The 26048-nt window shown below is 40.3% G+C and overlaps 1 protein-coding gene across 1 annotated transcript in view; it reads left to right on the top strand.

Moving 5' to 3' along the window:
* The window catches only part of COL1A2 (collagen, type I, alpha 2), a 34781-nt gene extending 13368 nt beyond the window's left edge, over positions 1–21413 (top strand). Inside the window, exons 16-52 of the mRNA XM_004676693.2 lie at positions 71–124; positions 633–731; positions 843–887; positions 1004–1102; positions 1534–1587; positions 1698–1805; positions 2184–2237; positions 2329–2427; positions 3351–3404; positions 3861–3959; positions 4356–4409; positions 4834–4887; positions 5027–5080; positions 5332–5385; positions 6329–6373; positions 7869–7967; positions 8941–9048; positions 9743–9796; positions 10274–10327; positions 11056–11109; positions 11212–11265; positions 11360–11467; positions 11828–11881; positions 12563–12616; positions 13575–13736; positions 14434–14541; positions 15187–15294; positions 15904–15957; positions 16043–16150; positions 16300–16353; positions 16696–16803; positions 17273–17326; positions 17433–17540; positions 17864–18122; positions 18545–18729; positions 19696–19938; positions 20946–21413. Of these exons, the coding sequence (XP_004676750.1) occupies positions 71–124; positions 633–731; positions 843–887; positions 1004–1102; positions 1534–1587; positions 1698–1805; positions 2184–2237; positions 2329–2427; positions 3351–3404; positions 3861–3959; positions 4356–4409; positions 4834–4887; positions 5027–5080; positions 5332–5385; positions 6329–6373; positions 7869–7967; positions 8941–9048; positions 9743–9796; positions 10274–10327; positions 11056–11109; positions 11212–11265; positions 11360–11467; positions 11828–11881; positions 12563–12616; positions 13575–13736; positions 14434–14541; positions 15187–15294; positions 15904–15957; positions 16043–16150; positions 16300–16353; positions 16696–16803; positions 17273–17326; positions 17433–17540; positions 17864–18122; positions 18545–18729; positions 19696–19938; positions 20946–21092 (3363 nt within the window). The 3' untranslated portion in view covers positions 21093–21413. The remainder of the gene's footprint in view (positions 1–70; positions 125–632; positions 732–842; positions 888–1003; positions 1103–1533; positions 1588–1697; positions 1806–2183; positions 2238–2328; positions 2428–3350; positions 3405–3860; positions 3960–4355; positions 4410–4833; positions 4888–5026; positions 5081–5331; positions 5386–6328; positions 6374–7868; positions 7968–8940; positions 9049–9742; positions 9797–10273; positions 10328–11055; positions 11110–11211; positions 11266–11359; positions 11468–11827; positions 11882–12562; positions 12617–13574; positions 13737–14433; positions 14542–15186; positions 15295–15903; positions 15958–16042; positions 16151–16299; positions 16354–16695; positions 16804–17272; positions 17327–17432; positions 17541–17863; positions 18123–18544; positions 18730–19695; positions 19939–20945) is intronic.
* The last annotated feature ends 4635 nt before the right edge of the window (positions 21414–26048 follow it).

Below are 26048 nucleotides of genomic sequence, written 5' to 3' on the forward strand. Positions count from 1 at the left end.
CTTCATTCTTCTTTTGTTGTTAATTTCCTGGGGGAAAAAAATGTCTTACCATCTTGTACTTTGATTTTAGGGTCCCCTTGGGTCTGCTGGCCCTCCAGGCTTCCCAGGTGCCCCTGGTCCCAAGGTAAAAACACTCGTGCCATTCTCATTACCTTAATAAATTACCTTGTGGTATAAAAGAGAGACTGTGTGAACAGATTGAGAGATAATAACAGAACAGGTAACTTAATTAGTCCCTCCTTCAAAATGAATATAGAATAGTCAGTTTTCTTGCTACCAGCTTGAAATAGGTCATCTCTATGTACCTAAGCATTACGAGCATAGATTTAGATGGTATCATGGAAACTGATTTCCTGGGGTCCCTCCGGATAGATTCTCAAATAAGTTTGGACTGACTAGCTGAGAGTCAGTCACCACTGCAGAAATTAAGAGAGAGGAAGATAGCAGTGGCGGCCAAGATGGCAGAACCAGGCCAGGAACATAGGAACTCAAATCCAAATCTTCCAGTATCAAAGCAGATAGGGAAGCTGTTGCCATTCTGAAGAAATTTCATGAAACGTGATGTCCTAAAGACAGAAATATGCTGTCGCCTTCTTTGCTGGCTGGTGCTTCAGTGTCATTCTCCCCTGCAGGGTGAGCTTGGAGCCGTTGGTAACCCTGGTCCTGCTGGTCCCGCTGGTGCCCGTGGTGAAGTGGGCCTCCCAGGTGTTTCCGGCCCCGTTGGACCTCCTGTGAGTGACTGTCACCATTATTAACCTCACTAAGGGGAAGGAAGAAAAACAGAATGAAGGACAAACAGAAATACTTCTATTCACTGATTTCCTTCTGCCTTCTCCGCATAGGGTAACCCTGGAGCCAATGGCCTGACTGGTGCTAAGGGTGCTGCGGTGAGTAATTGTGACAGCTAAAATGGTGTGCCTCTGTGGTTTTCAGGGCATTTTAGGGGGCGTTGACTTTCCTGCCGTCCCCTCATCACAGACCATTCTACATTTTTCCTTCCTAGGGCCTGCCTGGTGTTGCTGGCGCTCCTGGTCTGCCTGGACCCCGTGGTATTCCTGGCCCTGTTGGTTCTGCTGGTGCTAGTGGTGCCAGAGGACTTGTTGTAAGTGGGCATGACTCTGACTCTTGTCTAAAATGATCATCCAAACATGCCAGCTGTACCATCATGTCATTACCATCTAAGCTTCATCATGTCATTACCATCTAAGCTTATTGTAGCTTCATCATTCTTATTTCCCCCCTTGGCGTTTCTAGTTTGTATTTCTTCTTTGTGTTCATGTTATGTGTTTCCCTGCCCCCAACCCCCACGCATACATAACCCTAAAAAATTGCCCAAAGTTCAGTGAGGCACATATCTATATTGGTTTTGCCCTCTCAACCAAGACCACTTTCTGGAAGTTGTTCAAGTATGAACATTTCTTAGAGATCTTGAGTTTCTGTTTACCTCGATCCTTCAATATTCTAAGCTGTTTGTCTGTGCGAAAGTTGGAACAAGTACTTATCATTTGACTACTCTTTTGTTTTGGACCCTAGGGTGAGCCTGGTCCAGCTGGTTCCAAAGGAGAGACTGGTAACAAGGGTGAGCCAGTAAGTACTCTATAGATCACAATTTCCTGCAGTTACTTTTTCAACCCGGGTCCTCTAGCTGGATATGATATAAACATCGCTGTCTTCTACTCCCCTTTTTCATTAAACAGGGCTCTGCTGGGGCTCAAGGCCCTCCTGGCCCCAGTGGTGAAGAAGGAAAGAGAGGCCAGAATGGTGAAGCTGGATCCACTGGCCCCACAGGACCTCCTGGACTGAGAGTAGGTGCCAAATGCCCCTGATCCCAGATACACTCGAGACAGTAATGACACCCCTTCTTTGGGAATTGGTTAGAATCACTGCATGCATTTTCTAGATGAAGGAAGCATCTGCTTTCCATCTGGTTTATTGAGTCAGTGACTCTCCATTTGGTGTGTTATAAAATAGGTCTGGAAACAGTGTTGACCTACTTTTGCATAAGGCCTCCTCCACGCATTCCTTTGAGGTTTGGGTGAAGGTTTTTTGGCTTTGTTTGTGTTCACATCTCCTGCTCAAGGGGTTCAGAATTTCTTGCAAGCATGTCACATTTCAGTAAACTCTGCCCCATTTGATTCAAGGATTTTCTCCAATGCTCTTCTGTTTCATGTCCTTTCTTCCAGGGGAATCCTGGCTCTCGTGGTCTTCCCGGGGCTGATGGCAGACCTGGTGTCATGGTGAGTTGACAGGCACTCATCTCATGGAAGTGAACATGTTGTTATGTGTCATTCACTCCAGCTAACACCCCTGTCCCTTTCTATTTAACAGGGCCCCCCTGGTAGTCGGGGTGCAAGTGGTCCTGCTGGTGTCCGAGGTCCCAATGGAGATTCTGGTCGCCCTGGAGAGCCTGGCCTCATGGGCCCCCGAGTAAGTTTCAAATTGAGCTCACCTGGCACCATTTTCTTTTCTTTATTTTATTTTTTTTAAAAAGAGGCTGATTAGTCTTCGAAGACAACAGTAGAAAAAAAAATTAAAGGTAAATTAGTTAGACTTGCCCACAGTTGCCCTTTTAATTTGCCTTTTTCAAAGCTCTGTGGGTATTTTCACATATTTGGTTATTTCATAAATATCAGGTTTATTATGTGATATAATAGCTGGGGGGGGGTTTGGAAGAATAGATTTATTTTAATATATCCAAATTAGGTGGGTTCTCCTATCAGCATGAATCTTTTATCTTAATTTGTGAGTTTTATATAAGGTGTTCGTGAAACATATTAGGACTATACATTATCAGTTTATTAGATTCATAAGTGAAATCATTTTCCCAGCAATCACAAAGTGCTATAATGTATTCGGCATCACACTAGCTGTGGAGGCTGACCTTTAGATCTGTAGACACTCTAATCCATAGCAATAGAGTAATTTTTTTGCCTCCATCATCTCTAATGGATGAATACCAACTGTAATTGTACCATAAACAAGTAATAGAGACAGCAAGTATAGCAATCAAAGAAAAATCCACTTTGAAAATTGCTTACAAAAAGTATTTGTTTTTCTATTATGAAGTAAATAACATTTTGTCCATATTGCATGTTGCTTAACTGTTTCTTGAGCTATCTGTAAATGGACCCATTGTATTAATATTCAATAAAAGGAAAGGCACAAAAGTAAAAAGAAGTAAGATTTCAAAGTACTTTTCATGCCTCCCAGCTAGTGGCTAATACCGCTAGTGATTTACTCTAAGCAATAAAGAAGTGGGAGAAAAATGCTTATATGAGATTTCAGTTAATTGGAGCTTCAAGTCTATGCCTTAAAGTGCCAAGATGAAAACATCTTCATTTGTTTTATAGGGTTTTCCTGGTTCCCCTGGAAATGTTGGTCCAACTGGTAAAGAAGGCCCTGTGGTAAGCATTGTTCACTCTTTATTTTATTTTCAAGGAAGCTTATTGTATCTTTATCAAGTCTACTCTGTGACTTATTTGCACATGACCACAATGAAAACAAATATCAGCCACATACATCATCTGGGAACTCAAAGTAATAGATTGTAATTACAGAATCCAAATGAATACATGACTGAAAGGAGAAATGGAAAAAGAAAGACATGGCAGGGAAAATTGAAGAGGGCAATAGGGTATGAAAGAGAAGCGAGAAAGGGAAATTGTGTGCATATGAGATTGACTTGGATGTATGTTACCAACGTCCTATTTCTACAAAGAAAATGGAGTCATCATTTATTGACCCTTTCTACAGGAAGCTCTGTGTATTCAGAAAATGATTGTTTCATCCCATGGCACAATAACAAGTTTGAGGTTGTGAGACTCTGTTGGTGCATAAATTTAAATCAACTCTGCTTTCAGGGCCTACCTGGTATCGATGGCAGGCCTGGACCAATTGGCCCAGCTGGAGCAAGAGGAGAGGCCGGTAACATCGGATTTCCTGGACCCAAAGGCCCCACTGTAAGAATCACCACAACCTCCACTCATTTTTTTTGGCCACATTTCACCAAAACTCTAGTATTTCTCTCCTGCCTCAATCTGATCTACCTCAAGGGGGTCCCTTTCAACACAGGAAGACTACAGGTCCCTTACCACATTTAAAGTTGACTCCCCAGAATATATCACTGTATACCTGCTGAAAATCCATCTCTTGCACCAGCACAGGGGTACCTTGTTGTGTGTGGAGTAGCATGAGATGGATCATGCCAGAGTGAACAGAATTCCAAAACTAGGAATCCCTACCCCCACCCCACCAAAAGCAAGCAAGAAATGAACACTTTGAAATTGTAATGGTTAATTCAGTATTTAACGTGTAAAGTTTTTTTTGTTTTGTTTTGTTTTTACTATTTCTTATAGGGTGATCCTGGTAAAAGCGGTGAGAAAGGTCATGCTGGTCTTGCTGGCCCTCGGGTGAGTGCAGACAAGACCATGTAATGTCCATACATAGGCCACATACCTTTGAAGCCATCTACTATCCCATCACTCCTTCCCAAAATGACACCACCAAGAGTCCTTTTACCATCACTAAATATCTTCCCTCCCCACACACTCGTAAGATTGTGAGCTATAACAAATCAGAATATACTTTAAATCAAAAATATCTTTGCATACATTTGGTTATTGCATTAACTTTGTGGTTAAATGACTAAAACTGTGCTAGCAATATTCTCTGGCCTTCGTAAATTGCCCTCCAGCCATGTACTGCCTATGAGTCACAAAGAAGAGTTAGGTAGTATTTGGGCTTTGTTACCCAAACAGCCTCATTCATGATAAGCTTTAGCTTTACAGCATCTTAAACTCCCTGAGTAATGGGTCCTTCTGTTCATTATTTTAGGGTGCTCCAGGTCCTGATGGAAACAATGGTGCTCAGGGACCTCCTGGACCACAAGTGAGTCGTTTCTCCTTTCACTCCACTCTATCCTAAAACGAATCTATTCTCACAAGGTGACAAGCTCTGCTTGTCAAATATGTAGCAAGGCAGTAATGTGTTAGACATCTCTGTTTATGTTCTTCCCTATCATTTTCAGGGAGTCCAAGGTGGAAAAGGTGAACAGGGTCCTGCTGGTCCTCCAGGCTTCCAGGTAAGTCAACAAAAGTGTACAGAATACTCAGACTACCCAGTTGTAAATCACATCACTCTCCCACCGCACAGAACATGACTTTAGACCTGAAGTGAAAATAGGTACCTATTTTCAAGGCAGCTTTTGTGTAATATTTTAATAACACACAATAGTTGGTAATCATACTGAGATTAGGTAGCCCTCCCAACCTAATTATTAGCATACCCTTTGATTAGAATGATAAGATTAAGGTTTATATTTTTTTCTTGTAGGGTCTGCCTGGGCCTGCAGGTGCAGTCGGTGAAGTTGGCAAACCAGGAGAAAGGGTAAGTAAAATAGATGGTAGTCAATTTACCGGAACATGGGACTTTCTCCCTTTAATGCCTTGCTGCAGTGCAATTATAATATACAAAAGGAAATTTTGTATTTCACATGATAATGATAGTGTTCTATATATGTTGGTACCAATGAAGAAAATAAGCCACGTTAACTCACATTTGTTCAAATTACTTTACGAATTGAATGAAACATCACATTATGTAAGTAAAATATGTCAATGAAAATTCCATTTAATAGCCTTACTTTTTATATTACTCTGGAAATGTTATAATACAAATTATCTCCTTTCCCATGGTGAAAAAGTAAATACACTGATTTTCCATCAAAGTAGACCCTGAAAAATTGCTTTTAATGTTTTTCTTGGCATTCAGACATGACACTGCTGTCCACAATCAGGGCATGAGTTCTGAATCACTTTTCTCTGTAATTGTGATGAATGTGCTTCAATTCAGTTACATTCTGTGGCCTGGTCTCCTTTGTCAACAGTGGGGCACATTAAGGAGACAGCTGGCCAGTAATAAAGGCGATACACTTGGGTATACAATTAACTAGGTAATGTGCAGAATATGATCATTTCTATTAAAAAAGCAGTCTGTTATGTAGCTAAAAATAGATAATGTCTGATATTATTCATCATTATTTATCATATTTTCAAAGGAGAGAGTCTATTTTGTCACTTTTTAAAGAAACAACAAAAGAGAAACTTTGACTTTCTGATACCATATTCTGGGTTAGATAAATCTTTGCTGTCAGTGGAATTTTTACTTTTTCGTATCATTCCATTCACAACTGAAAGTTCTTATGTTCCTAACAGCCCATGTACCTACCTATTCACCAGTTTTATTTCACACTGTATTTCAACATCACAATCATAAGTTGATTTAGATGTGTATACATTTCATGCTTTACTTATTTTCATGTGTTGTCTAGGGTCTCCCTGGTGAATTTGGCCTCCCTGGTCCTGCTGGCCCAAGAGTAAGTGTTACTTGATTTTCATAAATTTCTGTGATGTGATTTTAAAACTCATAATGGCTTCTCCTTAAAACTATTGATGCAAAAAGTTTCTGACACTCCTAACTAGTCATATGCAGTATGTAAAATACATTTGATTTCTAAATTGGTAGTAGACTTCTTAAATTTGTCATATTTCCTATTCAGAAATTCCAGTTATAAGAAACTAAATGAAGTAATGTATGCATTATACCCAATGATTTATCTTGACAAGTATAATATATTTATTGCAGTGGATTGGCCCAAGCCAAAGAAAAATAAAATCTTACTAAGATTTAAAATAAATTTTTTAATTGACTTTAAAGAAATTTAAAGTCAACATTTATGTTGATGTTCAAAGTCTAATGTTACAATCATGAGTCCACTCTTAAAAAAAATCCAATAAATAATAAAAAAAAAGTTAGTTTGTCCATGTTCCTTAAGATAATGGGTATGAAACCATCCAATATTCATACTTATTTGTGGAATATAAAGAAACAAAACAAAAGTTCAAGCAAAAGACAAGACATGCACTTTGACCATAGACCTGAGGCAGATAGCAGGGGAGGGGGAGGCTGAGGGATAGAGGTCAAAACAGGTCAGGGAAGAGCACAGGGGACTGTGGTGATGCTTCATGGGTGTTATGGTGGTAGAGGATCTATGGGGATCTCTGGGGATTCACGTGAAGGGAGAAATCAATCACTGTCCCCAAAATAACAATAATGCAAGAAAACTAATTAATGTAGTAAAAAAATAATATGGGGTATGATTACTTTGCCCTTCAAATATCTCATCGTGTGTCCCATTACCATTTACCTAGGATATGTAAACAAATTTAGTGTCACAGAACCATAATGCTTTCAAATCAGGTAGTAACAAGGAATTTTAAAATAATGGTAATAATGGTTATATGTAAACTATTCTGGGCCATAGAATGCTATGTCAAAGTGATATTTACATGCAAATTGAGAGATAAATGCAAAAATAGATAGATGATAGACATTTACATGCATACATATATACATACATTATGTAGATCCTTTGTTGACTAATATAACTGCTGTGTCGTTACTGCATGTGATTGTAAAAAGGAGGCGTAGATCTAAAAACATTGAATCTTATTTACACTTACCATTGCTTTTCACCAAAAATAACACAGTCTTTTCCTTTGAGTACTTTGCGTAACTGGCATCTATATTTTGCCTGTGGATGTTTGACAGTAAAGAAAAGTAAATTAATGCCAATGTTTGAATACTGTACTGTACAAGCAACAAATTTTGGAGTTGTAGCCACACTGGGGCTAAGTAAGACTAGAAATTCATCATCCCTTCATTTCATTGGAGAGAAATTAAAGGGGAAATTATTCTTTGCTAACAAGTGGAAGAACAAGGATTAAAAAGTTGAAGTGTAAGCTCTAGTGTGCAAAACAGTGTCTCTGAAGGCAATGAACAATGTAACACTTCTACTTGCCTTTTTATAGGGCGAGCGTGGTCCCCCAGGTGAAAGCGGTGCTGCTGGTCCTTCTGGTCCTCTGGGAAGTCGAGGTCCTTCTGGACCTCCAGGGCCTGATGGAAACAAGGTAAAACTTCCTGTCACACATTGCTGCTTTGACTCCATTCGATAGTAGAACACGTACATTCATTATACATTTTTCAGATTTTTGTATTTGATTCCAGCTGTGTGCTGACGTCCACTTCAGTTTAAGCTAAAAACGTCATATAAATTTAGATACTCCCTCTCAAAAAAAAAAAAGTTTAATTTGTCAATGTACCCTACTTTGGAGGAAAATTTCAAAGACCTAGGTAGTACTCAGAGAATTTATAATAAAAGTTAACTAAAAAATACATTACTCTCAAAATGGAAGTCTAAAAAGTTGCTTCAAAATAAAGAGAAGGCAACTCATATTACTTCTGAATCTAACATTTAAGGGAAGATGCTGTAAAGATTAGTTCCAAAATGCTATTTTTGATATGTGGAAGGATATTGGCAAAACATAAAAACAAGGTAAAGAAAGTAAATCAGAAAGGAAATGTTCCTCTCTGAGGTAGTTCTTTCAAAAGACTATCTTAGAAACTAGTCAACAGGTTTCACACATGTGGGGTTGTAGGGTTTTTCATTAAAAATAGAACCTGTTGTCCCCACTCTTTAAAAGACTAAAATTTAAACATCTCCCCAACTGATGATGTCTCCTTTAATAATTTCTCTCTGAGCTAAGAGACATCCTTGAAAAAATGCTTGTGGGCAAATATTTTCACGTTCTGCCTGCCATTGTGCTAACTTCTTTTCCATGCCTGCCTCCCTGAAGGGGACTGAGAGCAGGTTATAGAAAAATCACAGCCACCCACTCACTACTCTCTTCTTTTTAGTCATTGTGTCTTCAATAGCATCTTCTTTGGCTACATTCTTCTTCCTTTCAATAGACCTCTTTTGTGTCCCTAAGCAGGCAACAGTGCTATCTATTAAATGTTTAAATTGGAATCTTTCAAGAATCTGTGTCTTCGTTTTCTTCTTTTGCCACTGAAGTAATTGATTTCACGTGTTTTTGATTTCAGGGTGAACCTGGTGTGGTCGGTGCTCCAGGCTCTCCTGGTGCATCTGGTCCTGGTGGACTCCCGGGAGAGAGGGGTGCTGCTGGCATGCCTGGAGGCAAGGGAGAAAAGGTACCCTCTGAGTGTTGGACCCTAATACATGTTGTTGATGACCTCTACAAAGCAGGCTACACAAGGACATTCCATTTTTACAATTCTAGGCAGGTGTCCTAGTGGCATTTGATCTCGATCTGTTTCCATTTCCCTCTGCCACCCAGCACCTACACATTTCGAAAGTCACTAATCTGGCAAGATTCCTTGCTACCATGGAATTTCACGCAAACAGATGGTGTTGAGTAATACATGAGGCTCATTTTAATGGCACTAACAATAATGCCTCATCCTGCCCTAATTAATGGGAAGAAACTATATTGAACATCTGTCAACCGTGCTGCTGCATTAGTTATGCCGTAAGAGTGATCAGGCGCTGAAGCCCATTGTGATGTTGCCTTATAATTCTGTCTGCACGAATTTGTACCTTGCTTGATTATGCTTCAGGAGGGTGTATGGAAATTAGGAAAGAATATCGAACAATAATCTGGAAATAATTATTTTTTTACTCCTCATTCAACATCCTTAGAAAGGTAGGGAACTAAGACATTACTAAAGATCTTAAGTGACTAAAGGATTTATAGCATGTTCTGTAAAAACACTTTGTATTTAAAAATTGGGGATTGCAAAAAGAAAAAAAACAAATACTTTTTAATTAGTGAAAATAAAAAGTTGGGTTGAAAAACAAAATGTTGTTTTTGCTTTGTACTTTTAGGGTGAAACTGGACTCAGAGGTGAAATTGGTAACCCAGGCAGAGATGGTGCTCGTGTGAGTAGCATTTTGTTTCCTTAGAGTGTTAATTTCTTTGATTTTTCACTCAATTTGAGTTGAGAAGCTTTCCAAAATAGAGCTACCAAAAACAGGGTTCAAGTTTAGTAAAATAATATTCCATTCCCTCCTGGATCTGTGGCTAATCACACCATATTCCATGTTCCAAAAAGAAAACTCAGTAAAATTTATCCCTTTGAAAATCAAAACCTGAATTCTCTACTTCTCCTTCCAGAGCTTCCCATTGCCCAACCTGCCCTAGACTCACATGTTTCCATAACCTTCCTGACTGGGATATCTGCCTCCTGAGAGTGGCCTGTAGTTAGCACTGAAGCACACCAGAGACTTTCTTAGTGTCCACCTAGAGTATAGACACAAGGTGTGCAGTACCAGTGTAGGTACAGGAACGGGAATGCAAGGGTCTTTTTGATGGTGTGTTGGTGTCACTAGTAATACTTGCTTTCTTCTTGGCATTAGGGTGCTCCCGGTGCTGTAGGTGCCCCTGGTCCTGCCGGAGCCACTGGTGACCGGGTAAGTATTCATTTTCACTGAGTTGCAACTCTGACCTTAGAGTGAGATTTAAATTTCTTGCCTGCTGGAAATCTAGCTCCAAAGAGCCCCAGCAAATCATTTTGATGACTTGGTATAAAGCCCACTTATTTAGAAACCTATCTGTTGTGACTGGCAGCAGGAAACAAATACTGTGTATTTAAAGTTCTCCTTCCCTTACTATAGATGTGCCAGCTATCTGATCTATACTTTAATCCCTATCATTTGTTTTAAAGTCTTTCCCTGTTGCCCATTAACAAAATCCTAATGCACGGAGTCTTCTCAAAGCCTCAATTATAAAAAATCAATAAAATACATAGTGTGCCCAACTCGCATCAAACAGTCCACTTAGAATAGATCTTATTTATTGTATTGCACAGAGAGCAACAAATAGATCAGCCCTGTGTCCATCTAAAAATTAAAATGTTCTCTTCCTGGTATTGTGGGTACTGATTTATAGTGTTTTGCAATATAAATATATTATATGGCCAATATAGTATATGACCACTATGGCTTCAATCCCCAAAATGAATACAACATCAAGCAGAGTAAAAGCCCTCTTTATTTTCTTAGGTGATATGTACTTGAGTTACCTCTTCTGATGCAACCGAAGACTCTACAAGAGTCCACCTCTAGCATTCTTCTCTCTCCTAACCTCATGGAACATCAATGTGAAGCACATTAACAAACCCATCTTTGTCCCATTCTAGGGTGAAGCTGGCCCCTCTGGTCCTGCTGGTCCTGCTGGTCCTCGTGGTAGCCCTGTGAGTAGAAATATGGTCATTTTGGACACTGGTACCCACAAATTTGAGACATCAATGTAACTAAGATAGCTTAGACATCTTTAAATCCCTTCTCCCACCTAGGGTGAACGTGGTGAGGTTGGTGCTGCGGGTCCCAATGGATTTGCTGGTCCTGCTGTAAGTATCATGCAATGAAGAGTAATCTGAAAACATCTCAAGCTGAAGAGTAGAAAGAGATGGAATGTGAGCAATGCCTGTTCCTTTCCAACAGGGTGCTGCTGGCCAACCTGGTGCTAAAGGAGAGAGAGGAACCAAAGGTCCCAAGGGTGAAAATGGTGTTGTTGGTCCCATGGGTCCCGTCGGTGCTGCTGGCCCATCTGTAAGTGGAATTCACTGGTGGCTAATACAACTTGTATAGTTATCCAAGAAACCTTTTAATTCAGTGTGCATTAATCAAGTGCCTGCTGTATGTCAGGGACTACAGTAGACAGGGGATGACTTTGAAAGTAAGAATTAGCATTTGCATCCTGCTTTACAGAAGTCTTCTTTTTCAATAACTCCATAAAGGTAGTAATAAAATGAAGCAAGAACATTTAGTTGACATGACACAGATAATCACATTCTTTATGTCTGCAGTTTCTTCTAATGGCCTTGGGAATGAGTCTTTTGAAGAAAAGAGTGACCGTTATAAGAAGTGGTTTATACTTGACCCCATCTTTTTTTATTTGTTTCTACTTAGGGTCCAAATGGTCCCCCTGGTCCTGTTGGAGGTCGTGGTGATGGCGGTCCCCCTGTGAGTATTTACAATAGGCTCTGATCACTCTTCTTTCATAAGAATCTATTAGTGACAACTTGTAGGTTTGGTCATTTTTGGTATTTAGACTATAATAAGGAAACGCTTGAGAATAAAGTTAACTCTACTCAGAGAAATTCTGACATTAAGGTCAGGTTCATGGGATAGTCACATTCATGAGAATGTTATTAATATTAATCTCAGCTGCAATTCAGTGTGGTTTATATCCCTGGAGATCCATTGCTCCACAAGAATGTACTTCAGTGACTCCTTCCAATGCTCAAGATCTTTTGTTGTCCCTTCCTCTATAAATAAAATTATCTAGTTAGCGTCCATTCCCTATCACACAGTCATGTTGTTAAGTAATGATTGCACATCATTACAAAATTGCTACAAAATTTTAGCATCTTGCTCTTACCATTAGATAATATATTAGCCTTTCAAAGGACCACCAGAGCCTAATGCAACTCCAGGGTGTTGCAACTGGAGGCACACTGGTCAGAAAGGTGTGTGAAATGGTAGGTGTTCAGTGTCCTGCTTAAATAACGCCATATGAGACTGCTACTACCTATCTGTTGGTCCAGCCATGGCTACATGTATGGATTGGCTACCAAACGAGAAACTTCAATCTGATGCCTAGAATTAGCACTGACTGAAATTTCCATGTGCTTGGATTTTTAGGGTGTTACTGGTTTCCCTGGTGCTGCAGGACGGACTGGTCCTCCTGGACCCTCTGTAAGTAAATCACTTCAAACATAAGTCTTCATTTACTTTAAAGACTTGGCCTCTGGTAGAAAGCTGGTAAAAAAGTCTCTATGAAAACATGTCAATAATACTTTGCTATTACTTTCCTGGTCTGAAATCAGTTTTTCTGACCCATTAAAGCCAAACCATCACAAATTATATTGTACAGTATCAGTTTAAGAGGCTTTTATTCATGGGAACACAAGTTCCCTTTGAGGAACACGGTCTCTGTTAAAAATAAAAAACAGAACAGTTTTAGTCACATATCAGATATTTCTATATCTAATTACCCTTTATGGCCAACATTCTGCCTCCGTTGTTAAGGTATAATTGTTCCTGAATTTAAAGGTGGTTTGGCCTCTAATTTAATTCTGATTCAGACTCTCCTGTCAGGACTCAGGAGAATTTAATTAATTACCAAGGATTAAGTCTTCCGGTTAAGGTTTCAGGGAAAAAATAAAATAGCAAAGATGTTGATTTCTTGGAATCCTTTTACAGGTTCATAACAGAAAATTCTTCATTCCCTGTAGGCATTTAATTAAACCTCGTTGAGCGCATATGTGATTCCTCAATTATGAACAAAATGCCAGTATTGACTTTTTCAGAAAGAAATGAGCAGAGTCATCCAAAACTCAAAGTCCCATTCATTTACAACTAACTCTGAAAACGCTCCATCGTTTCGATTGCAATATGCCAGGTTATGGATGGCGCAACATTGCTTTTCCTCACAGGCATTTGCTATTGCCTCTCTCTCAGTTGTTCACTTTATCACAGTCTTAGGAGAAGAAATACGGAGTGGCTTCTCTCTGCAAGATTGTTTAAAAGTCTAACCTTTCCCCATATGGCCAGGATCCTATTTTGTTGCTTCTAAATTTCTTGAGTCTCCGCTGTTCTCTTCCAGGTCCATGATGATTAACAGAAAGTAAATGACTTGTACATTTGCCCTCAGGGTATCACTGGCCCTCCTGGTCCCCCTGGTGCTGCTGGTAAAGAAGGGCTTCGAGGTCCTCGTGGTGACCAAGGTCCAGTCGGCCGAACTGGAGAAACAGGTGCTGCTGGTCCTCCAGGCTTTACTGGAGAGAAGGGTCCCTCTGGAGAGCCTGGTACTGCTGTAAGTGATTTCAGAATCCTCCTTCTTCACATCTTGTGGTGAAGTAAAATGAAGCCCTTACAGAATTCTTCCAGTAGAGTGTATCTGCTGCTGAGTATTACAGATTCTCAAGTACAGCACAGTTGAGTCAGGAAATTTGTTCAGCAGCTGTGGAGATGTCATGTGTTTACTGGATGAGGACAACAATAAATGAAAGAACACTATTTTATCAAAATGGCCCTTGATGTTGTTGAGGGCACATTGCTGGTACTGGGATTAGCATAGAATCCCAGTGCTGGAGTCATTGTACTGTGAGTTACTTGATCTCAGTTTCTTAAATCTGCATTGTCCAGCATGCTGTTCTGAAATGCACCTTATTAGACTTGGTTCAGTTAGAAGCCAGGGTCAAAATTGCTTCCCTGCAAAAATTTTATAAAAATTATTCCCTTACCCAGATGGTTCCATTAAACTCAGCCACATGGGTTTAAATGCCATTCCATTGGTCTCAAGGAGGAACCAGGCACAGGGAAATAGACATGCTAAGATATAAATTCCTTGTCATCACAAGGAAAAAGATGTCCAAGAAGACTTCCTACTAATAGGAAGTCACTAGCCTTTTCCTAAATTGAGGATAGCGCATTCTCACAGTCCTCAAACCAACCTGTGTTAGCTCTTAGGAACCTTACCAGAAATATTAAGTATTTTACCTCTTTTTCAGGGGCCTCCCGGAACCCCAGGCCCTCAAGGTCTTCTTGGTACTCCTGGTATTCTGGGTCTCCCAGGCTCCAGAGGTGAACGTGGTCTACCAGGTATTTCTGGATCTATGGTGAGTGTTTGACACCATTCCTAGTCTCATTAACATAATAAAAGATTTTAAAAGCTGCCACTTCAAATGTGACAGATTGATCACTGAATAACTCCACTTACAATTTTTTATTCATGACATTTCTTTATACAGATCACATGTCACTTATCTAGGAAGCTTTAATACCACCTTACTTAGACACATGCTATAAAGATACAGCTTAGTATTATGCAGAATGATTTTTGTTCTTTTTACATGCTTAAGAACGATATAATCTCTAATTGCATTTACTCCCCTGAAATATGAAATGCTGGCATCATTTATCCTGTAGGAAGAATGAAACTCTGGACGTTCTGAATCATTCCATTAAACCTTATATGTGACAGCAATTAGGAACCATCTCATCTCCATAAACTCTCTCAACTTTATGAATTCATTTCATTTGAGATATGAGATGCTCACCTGTGCAGAGCGGCATTCCCAAATAATATAAAGTTGACCATCTGAGTTAGTAGGAGGAGGGCGAGGGTGACACTTCTTCCTTTTTGTCACTAATTCACATTCCATTTATCTTCTAAACTGGAAGCTTTTGACTAAGGTTGTTCTGGGAGGGCGAGATTAGCATCCAGTTTACTAAGACATGTTTTGTCTTCTCTGTCTCTTTAGGGTGAACCTGGTCCCCTGGGAATTTCTGGCCCACCTGGGGCTCGTGGTCCCCCTGGTGCTGTGGGTAATCCTGGGGTCAATGGTGCTCCTGGTGAAGCTGGTCGTGATGTGAGTCCAACATGTTTTTTTTTTTTTTAAGATTTATTTATTTATGCATACAGAACTGGGGTACAGGCCAGAGGTGGAGGGGCAGTGAGAGGATTCACCAGAGACAGAGTGGGGAGCAGAACAGGCCAAATGATGAAGTATACTGCTGAGGGGAGCAGAGGGCAGGTCAGGAGAGGTCTGTTGAGCCATGTGAGTCACCTCCAGGGTGGGGACCGAACTCATGTGGAAGTGGCCTTAGCTTCTTGTGCTGTGCTTTAACCCGCTGTGCCACCAGGGAAAGCCTGAGTCCAACATGTATTTTATGGAATAAACCTAAGTGGTATCACATCATGTGTGCCTTTATGAGCTGAAGCTCCAAGTTTCCTAACATGATATCTACATGTACTGAAAATTCCTAGTAATAAGTATGTGGAAAGTTGCTTGGGCTGGGAAATAAGTCTTTAACTAGCACATTTCAAAGCTGGACCAAAATATTGAAAACGACTCTTAAAAAGATACAGGTCAGCAGATTCTTGGTGCTCTATTTTAACAGTGGAGAGGGGTTCACTATTAAGAATGTCAGACCACACAGTCTCACTAAGGACTTTCATTGGTATGGTGTCTTCACAGGGCAACCCCGGGAGTGATGGTCCCCCCGGCCGTGATGGTCAGCCTGGACACAAGGTCAGTGCTCGTCTTCATGTCTCTATCTTAAATAAGATTCAAATAGAGGCCAAAGGGAAGCTGAGCCTGATTTTGCCTTTGATAGGGAGACCGTGGTTATCCTGGCAACATTGGTCCTGTTGGTGCTGCGGGGGCACCAGGTCCTCATGGCAACGTGGGCCCCACTGGCAAACATGGGAACCGTGGTGAACCTGTAAGTCTGCACATGTCTGTCCCTCAACACCGCCGACCTCATAGGCTTCACTTCCAATGCCTTCATGTCATGCTTGGGAAGCGTGGCATCACTGGGAGGCAGCTGTTGGGCTTGGCTGATGAGTTGCATTCCTCTTTTCCATTTCACAGGGTCCTGCTGGTGTTGTTGGTCCCGTCGGTGCCTTTGGCCCAAGAGGTCCTAGTGTATGTACATGGTGAAGTTTTTATTAAAAATTGACATTTAGAGAGAATCAGTCCAAACTATCCATTCAGAAAATAAATGCTATATACACTAAACTTTACAGTATTTAAAAAATCTTAGTCCGTGTTGGGCATTGCTTCATGTAGCTTTTAAGTCTCTTCTGCTTGTTTGTATTGCCCCAACTTAAAACAGATTAAGGGGAGAGATGGGAGTAGCACCCACATAGCGTTTAGATGTTTGCATGTTTTGAATTACGTCCACAAAGAGTGTTAACAGTATTGATGAAGAAGAGAGTGCCATCTTTTAAAGAGGGTAAATGTCCTCTTTTTCCCTCTCCTTTACAGGGACCACAAGGCATTCGAGGTGACAAGGGAGAGCCTGGTGATAAGGGGCCCCGAGGTCTTCCTGGCTTAAAAGGACACAATGGATTGCAAGGTCTCCCTGGGCTTGCTGTAAGTAAAATGTTGACATCCAGCATGTATACAGATCCAAAAACCTTCATTCAGAATGATCTCCTTCAATTTCTCACTGCTATTATTCTAAAATGTCCTACATCGTATTCATTTCCTATCCTTTGGTTAACTCCACCTCTCCGGAGATAATGTGATCTCATCCCAACACAATGAGGTGAGGGTTAAGGGAGATAGAAATATACATGTATTAAAATCTCCTGGCAACAATGTCCTTCAACCCCACTTAAAATAAATATCATTAGAGGAATGACTAATATTACACTGCTGAAATAGCTTGTAAAAAAATAATTGAATATAATAGACATAATGGGAGAAAAGAGCCCCATTTTACATTTTCAATGTTCTCAATTCAGAATCCATTGAAACTAAAGTTTTCCATTCAATTAAAAAAACATCTATTTATTAATGCATGATCTGACAGTGTGATTTGCCTGTTCTCTGTTTAAAGGGTCATCATGGTGATCAAGGTGCTCCTGGCTCCGTGGGTCCTGCTGGTCCTAGGGTAGGTCAATCTAAAAAAACACTTACCTCCGAAATTGAGCCTACTGCTCGGGCCCTCCTTCCTCGGTTTTGTTGGCTCATGCAGACTCGGTGCCCTTCTTTCTTAGGGCCCTGCGGGTCCTTCTGGCCCTGCGGGCAAAGATGGTCGCAGTGGACATCCTGGTACGGTTGGACCTGCTGGCATTCGTGGCACTCAGGGTAACCAAGGTCCTGCTGTAAGTATGATTTTGGAAAATAATAAAGGGTATCCTTCGCCTAAAAGCTATATCCTTCAGACTAAACTAAGACAATTATGACATATTGAAGTCCTCTCCCACCTCCTTATGCTTTCTAAAATAGGTAAAAATTATTTGGATATAATGAACTTTGGAAACCCATCCCTGCATGTACACCTGGGTGCAAGTTATTTACATGAACTTGGTTATTTTTCACTTATTGGAGCATGATTCTGTGTGATGCTCAACTGAAAATCTGCTGTCACTGATCTTGAATGGTAATCTAATACAAGCTCTCCTCTTCCTCCCTTTCATCTTGGCAGGGCCCTCCCGGTCCCCCTGGCCCTCCTGGTCCTCCTGGCATAAGTGGTGGTGGTTATGACTTTGGCTACGAAGGAGACTTCTACAGAGCTGACCAGCCTCGCTCACCACCTTCTCTCAGACCCAAGGACTATGAAGTGGATGCTACCCTAAAATCTCTCAGCAACCAGATCGAGACTCTTCTTGCTCCAGAAGGCTCCAGGAAGAACCCAGCTCGCACATGCCGTGACTTGAGACTGAGCCACCCAGAGTGGAGCAGTGGTAGGTCAAGATGTCCAAGCCAGATTGACCTGGCTCATAAGTGGGACTTTTCAATGTTCCCATTGACATTTGGAATGAAAAGGTATTTGGGTAAAAAATTGCATTATGTGAAATCATACCAATTAAAGAAATGTCATTTTCTTCTCCCAACCAGAACCCATCCTCAAGCCCCGTCCCCCCAATATGTATTTTTGCCTTTTCAAGGTTATATGCATCCTGATTTGATTTTTCAAGGAGGATGGGAGAGGAGGACCTCTCTAATCTTGAAAATAGCCACCTTATTCCTGTTTCATGTGTCATGAACAACTTAACAGTACAATCAAAACTGTGGCGTATGGGAATTAAAATCTTTGGCTGGTCATTATTGGTACCAATGCCCCACTCAATGAGAGGTTTTATGCCCTGGGTCTTGTTTTCTTAAGGTTACTACTGGATTGACCCTAACCAAGGATGCACTATGGATGCTATCAAAGTGCACTGTGATTTCTCTACTGGTGAAACGTGCATCCGAGCTCAACCTGAAAACATCCCAGTCAAGAATGGGTACAGAAATTCCAAAGTCAAGAAACATGTGTGGTTTGGAGAAACTATCAATGGTGGTACCCAGGTGAGGGATCCTACAAGCATTCCTTTTCCTGATAAATGATATTTTGTTAGGATTGTTTGCTTTCCAATTACCTGCATTTTAATCCTTTACTAAAAATAGGCTTATTTTTAAAACTTGCTCTTTTCTTACCTATCTTAGATTGCATATTACAAATGGATTTACTGGGCAGATCGACACAATTCAGTTGTTACTCAAATTTGACTTAACTGATACTCACTGGAGATGCTGACTAATATCATTTACTGTGAAGGAGAACTAACAACTAGAGAGCCTAAACAAAATCTATATGTATTTTCAGAACACAAACTTTTCTGTATTTTTTTTTTAAGATTCATTTATTTATTCATACAGAACTGGGTTACAAGCCACAGGTGCAGGGGCTGTGGGAGGCTTTACGAGAGACAGAGCGGGGAGCAGAACAGGCAGATAAACAAAGTACACTGCTGAGGGGAGCAGCAGGCGGGTCAGGAGAGGTCTGCTGCGCCATGTGGGTCACCTCCAGGGAAGGGGATTGAACTCACACTGAGATGGCTGCGGCCAGCTTGCAGTGCTGAGTCCTAACCCATTGTGTCACCATGGAAGGCCCAACTTTTCTATATTTTTAATCATACACTTTTACCAACTTTTTTGAGTGCCAATGGTAGGAATTACAGAAAATGAAAGAGGTTTGAATCTCTAGCTCCTTGTTCTCTTATTCTCAAGAAGAAACATACATACAAAGGCTTACCTGAAACACAGGTATCTTTGTGAGATTACCTCGCCTCAGTGTTGTAGTTTTATGTTCCTTCTGGGTAACTAATGCTTCAAAGACAAGTGAATTGAGTTTCCTTTCAAAGTGCCGTTTTTCCTAAGGCCTTGATCTGACTTCATTATGTCTCCTTCCACCACACTTTTTGTCATTTAATTTGATTCTTAGTGTCTGAGTCCATCTCCACTGAACTGAAATTCCTATCTTATTCTCTGTAGTTTGAATACAATGTTGAAGGAGTAACAACCAAGGAAATGGCTACCCAACTTGCCTTCATGCGTCTGCTGGCCAACCATGCCTCTCAGAACATCACTTACCACTGCAAGAACAGCATTGCATACTTGGATGAGGAGACTGGCAACCTGAAAAAGGCCGTCATTCTGCAAGGTTCCAACGATGTGGAGCTTGTTGCTGAGGGCAACAGCAGGTTCACCTACAATGTTCTTGAAGACGGCTGTTCTGTAAGTAATAACAAAATATGGAAACAGTATTTGGGGAGGGCAATTGAGATCGGGAAATTTCTAGCTTAGACTGTTAAGTGAATAGATGGATGAAAGACCTAACTGACTTATTTAATTCAGATGGTCGATCCAGATGACTCTTATATATAAGAATATACACGCACGCACACACACATACACACACACACACACACATGTAAAAGACATATACTACTATGTCGGTATAATAGTTGTTTTTCTTTTAACATGATCTCCTTAAATGAAGATACATGCCCATAACTTAAAATTACCGGAGGTTAAAATGGCCTATGATAAAATTTATAGTTAGATTCATTTTATTTTACTTATTAGTATTGCCTACTTTTCCTCTTAGCTTTGTCTACAATATATTATAAATTGAGAAATATTTAAGATTCACTAATAGTCATTTTGCATATTCACCCATCTCCTCACCTCCCACATACACTTTTTTTCTTTTTAAAGATTTGTTATTTAATGCATATAGAACTGGGGTACAAGCCAGAGGCACAGGAGCGGTGAGAGGCTTCACCAGAGACAGAGTAGGGAGCAGAACAGGCAGATGGATGAAGTACACTGCTGAGGGGAGCAGTGGACGGGTCAGGAGAGATCTGCCACGCCATTTGGGTCACCTCCAGAGCTGGGGATGAAACCCACACTGAAGCAGCTGCGGTCATCTTGCAGTGCTGCATCCTAACCTGTTGCACCACCAGGGAGGTCCCCCACATACACTTTTTGAAAACTAGAGCATATAAACAGATCACTTGGAATATGTATTGAAATGTTTTTCCCTAAATTAGACTTGTAAGCAACCTTTCCTCCAGAGACACTCCGATACTGCTGTTTCAAAGATGAATGTGTTTATGTCCGATACGTGTCTTCAGAATGACACATAGCAAAAGTTTCTTATAATACATAAGAGGAACAGACGATGTAATATTCAGAAATACTGCTGTTTTATGTATATTTTGCTTTTCTTTTTTAAACAGAAAAAGACAAATGATTGGAGGAAGACAGTCATTGAATACAAAACAAATAAGCCATCTCGCCTCCCTATCCTTGATATTGCACCTTTGGACATTGGTGGTGCTGACCAAGAATTCAGTTTGGAAGTTGGCCCAGTCTGTTTCAAATAAATGAACTTACTCAACCTAAATTAAAAAAAAACAAAAAACAAAAAAACTTTCTCTCTTTGCCATTTCTTTTTCTTCTTTTTTTAACTGAAAGCTGAAGCCTTCCATTTCTTCTGCACATTACTTGCTTAAATTGTGGGCAAAAGAGGAGAAGGAGTGATCAAGAGCATTGTGCAATATGATTTTATTAATTCCCTCTCCTTTTCCCTTCCCCCAAAGATTTGGAATTTTTTCAACACTCTTACACCTGTTGTGGAAAATGTCAACCTCTGTAAGAAAACCAAAATAAAAATCGAAAAATAAAATAAAAACCATGAACATTTGCACCACTTGTGGCTTTTGAATATCTTCCACAGAGGGAAGTTTAAAACCCAAACTTCCAAACTACCTCAAAACACTTTCCTGTGAGTGTGATCCATACCATTAGGTGCTGACCTAGACAGAGAGGAGCTGAGGTACTTGTTTTTTTCAAAATGCAAAGGTGCTAATTCATAGTATTTCTCAGATACTTGAAGAATTTGATGGTGCTAGAAGCTGAGAAGACATACTCCTCTGTATTGAGTTGTATTGTGATTGTTTTCATTGACTTGACATCAAGATTTGAAATTTTATACCCACCTGAAACTATGCACGTCATCATTTGCCCAACATTGCCTCTTTTTTAAATTTAGCATTTGTTCTTTGCCAGTCTCATTTTCATCCTCTCCCATGGTTTCAAAGAAGCCTTGTTTCTTGGACAAGCAGAAAAATTAAATTGTACCTATTTTGTATATGTGAGATGTTTAAATAAATTGTGGAAAAAAATGAAATAAAGCATCTTTGGTTTTCCAAAACAAAACATTGAGTAGAATTCCTTGCTTCAATGCTCTTTACAATACAAATATGTATTATAACATCTCTACCATTCGTTAGACTACATGTTTATCATTAAATGGACACTGTGCAAAAAGGGGGGAGCTTGGGATGGTAGAAAGAGCAGAGAACAAGGACCCAGAGACCTGATCTCTTATAGTGGGTCTGCTCCTTATGACTGACTGGCCTTGACGCTTCACCTGTCTGAGTTTCGGCTCCATTTGTATAATATGGAGACATTTTCTTCTCTCAGCTATTAGGCATTTGTCCTACTCAAAATACTTAAGCCACATGGCACTGTTGACCCAAGTGCACTCTAAACAAAGAAGCTCTTGATTTATTATCCACTATGCATTTTGAAATGGTGGCTGAAAGTTGGTCCATGCACAATTAATGCTATTAACTAAAACAGTTTCAAATATTCAGCAAAAATGCCATACACTTAAATCTGATGCAACCGAGCACAATGCCTGTTAAGAGGTAATGTGTGTGCTGTCAATCAGCAAAGACAGTTGTGGATAATAGTACCACGAACACCTACCTGCAAATCAAGTTCATTTTCCTCCCCTGCACCTTTCAATGACATCTTTAATACACTTAAACATAGTAATGTGTCAAGTAAAATGTTAAGATTCGTTTAGAGCTTATTTCCTGTTGCAGAACATAATTGTGATTGTAATATTTGCCTCCTGTTATAAGTCATCTCAAGATTCAATTAGCTTTAAAACGCAAACGGGTGAACATGATGAAAACCTAACATTAACTCTAAAAGTTAGCAAGGTCTACTAACCAAATGGTAACTTCTAATTATCGTTCTCCCACCTCCTGAATCAGGACACGGGGATGCTTATTAAAATGCAGTCTTCATTCACCAAATGAAGATTTAGCGGCAAATGAATATTTGTAAGCTCTCTGCAAAATTATGATGTGCACTAATTGGGAAGCCATTGGTTAAGGTAACTTCCACAAACCTTTGACTTTCTATAACTAGGAAAAAATAAATCACTATACCTAACCAAATGATATAAAGAAAATTAAGCCCGTGTGATCAGAATATTAGCACTCCAAATCAATATTTGAAAATGGCCATGGCAAACTTAGATGAAAACCAGTTAGAAATCCCTGGAGTATATCCTATGTCCTCAGATTTGAAGTATAAGAAACAGCCATAGACTGGTATAAAGAAGAAAGAAAGAGAAGAAAATGAAAAACAGTAACATTTATTGAATATCAACAGTGAGCCAAACACTCAGCTAGATACTAATAATAATGACCTTCATCACACTGAATCCAAGTTGGCAGATTTCCTAAGCCACGAGCCACTTAGTAATCATTTAGCTATCAGCCTGAGACCACAGGAAAATAGTTAAATAAGTAATGGAATAGTTTATAAATAACAATGAGAAAGTAAATTTTGCCATAACCAATAAATAACAATGAAAATTAACAACGATGTAACTAACAAAGAGCAATCGCAAAATAGTGATATAAATTTTGCTATTCCAATAACATTTATGACTTGATTAAACAAAAGGAATATGCCTAAGTTGGAATGTTACGATGTTAATAACACTCGAGTACACTGTCATTAGACATTAAACACACGTATTAAAAAGTGCTGAATAGGAATGACTTTTATGCTTAAATTTTCCAAATTTGCTGCACTGTTTATATTATGCTTCTCCTTAACAATAAGTTTTCTCTTTAAATTTTATGAAAAGAAATAAGCACACAACAAGTGAAAACCATCTTGGTTAGGGAGTATCTTAACCCCCTGCCCACCTGTTTGCTGAAAGTGCAGGAAAAGCCTAGCTTGAGTAATCCTCCCCGTGTCTCGGTCACTCTGGGGGACTCAGGGGCAAGATGTCCAAAGCAGTACCAGGCAGCAGCATCCTTGGGGAATCTTGCAGTTCAGTTGCGGAGAGTGAATAAAATAACGCGTGGACACAGTTTTAAACTGTGTCCTCTGAGGATAGCAGAAGGCACTATTAATTAATGAGAGGAAATCTCAGGGAATTAACCTCAGTCTCATGCAGTAGCAGTGACGTTTAGATTGAGCTGGCCAGCTCTTGTCAAGGCTCTCATTCCAAAAGGCTCCTCTGGTAAGGGTGGCACTTCCCAAGCCAGGGGGTCCCCTGGCTTCCACGGGCCTGGGCCAGGTGCTGACCCCAGCACAGGCAACCCCCTCTTCAGAGGCAAATCCCCAGAGCCGAGGGACTCTCCTTTTCACCTTCCCTGACTCTTGGTCCTGTGAAGGTCAGCCGCCTCTCACTTGTGCACATGAGAGAAGGAGCAGGTAGCAAAGGGGGAGAGCCGATATTAATCAAGTCTGGTAAAGAGGGTCATTTAAAATTCTAAAATCAATATAGCTAATGCACTGGCAAAGAGCAAAGACACCTGAGAAATGCTGAACACATTTATTATCTTTAATGCCAAAAGACTTTTTTATGCTATTCCACTTAATATCACTGAAAAGGAAGTTCAGAAATTGGATTATATATAAGAAAAGTTGGAGATGTCCTTTTCGGTCAGAACAACAATCCATCTAGATGAGTACTTTGCCTTTGACAGTGGCACCAGGGGAAATTTGGGAGAAAGAGTGGTTGGCACTTCCCACAAAACCAGTCTCAAAACTCCCACTTAATAACCCACTGTAAATCTTTTTCTGTACACAGATGTATCTAAACCCTTCCAGAGTCCTCTATCTCATTTGAAATATGTGGGTATCACAGTACCAACAAGAGAAAGCTAATGCTGAATTGTTAGCTCAGCGTTCTGGCCTTCTGATCAAATAGATAAAATATGTTTTCTATCTCAGCCAGGCCTTCAACAACAGCTCAGCATCCTGGGAGAGCACCAGTGTAACTGCAGCAAGGGGGGCCACAAACAGCCCATAATGACTGACTCCTCCCCGAGGTTCAGTAAAGCAAGCACATAATTTGTGGTTAGCAGCCAAGGTTATGTGCAGAAGCTCCAACACTGACTAGCTAAGGGCTCTTGGGAAAGTCTCCTAGTTGTCTGAGATTTGGTTAACATACCTGCTCTCTGAGCTTTCCTTAGCATTTCTCGCCGTCCCCCAGAACCAGAACCAGACCCTTTGGGGGGGCGGGGGGGGACCAGTGGCAGGGGGGGGATGGAGGGAGGGCCAGTGGCAGGGGTGGGGGCAACCCCCCCACTTGGGGGGGGGAACCAAGTGGAGCAGATGTGAAAGTGCTTAGTGAAGTGTGAGCAAAGGTCACTAGTCATCATTAGGTTCAAAAATCTTCCATCACTGGCCCTCCAAATTTTGAAGGGAAGAGTCTAGAATTTAAGTTTAAATAACACCACTCTCTGCATGGGTAATCTATCAATTTTTGAGCCATACCTCCCTATCAGTAAAAATGTGAGTTCCCACAACTTACTGTATACACTTATTTATAATACTAAATGTGTACTAAGTTACTAATAATACATACAAGATAAAACTTACCCAAGGGGGGAAAAACTTCAAAAGACAGAAAATAAATACAAATGGAAAATTCTGTATCAGAGTAGATCATTTTGCGCTGGGAAGCAACCGTCCTCCCCGTCTTCCTGCCGCCGCATCACACCCATTTCGGAAACTACTGCTCTAAACTAGGATTCATGATGGGCTCTGGGGGCTGGTGGAACATCAATGAACTCCTGAAATAACATGTTACATTTTGTGTGTATATACATTTTTCTTAGAAAAGGCTAAACAACATTTTTTAGATAGGCCAAGGGATCCATGACCAAAAAAAAGATGTTATGAAACACTGCACACACACACACAAAAGTATAACTCACTTCATTACTCTTGGGCTTTCCTGAACTATGACTTTCATATCTCATCTTGGGTCTCTTACTTAGAGCATGCTAGTTTTCTTATCCTAAAACATTAAAGCACTAACCAGCAATGGCAAAAACTCAAAATAAGAGATTTGTCTTTCATTCCTCTATTTCCTTGCATTTGACCTTTTGTCCCAAGCGTCAACAAGATTTGGCAGATGCTTTATGACCCAGTCTTGTGCTTTGCAAATGCACCTATCGCAAGATCTTTCCAAAGAAGAAGAAACAAACTCAGTATTGGAGATTGATGAGTAATCC

Source organism: Condylura cristata, unplaced genomic scaffold, assembly GCF_000260355.1.
Source record: "Condylura cristata isolate star-nosed mole 26May11 unplaced genomic scaffold, ConCri1.0 scaffold00005, whole genome shotgun sequence".
In the NCBI taxonomy this organism is placed as follows: domain Eukaryota; kingdom Metazoa; phylum Chordata; class Mammalia; order Eulipotyphla; family Talpidae; genus Condylura; species Condylura cristata.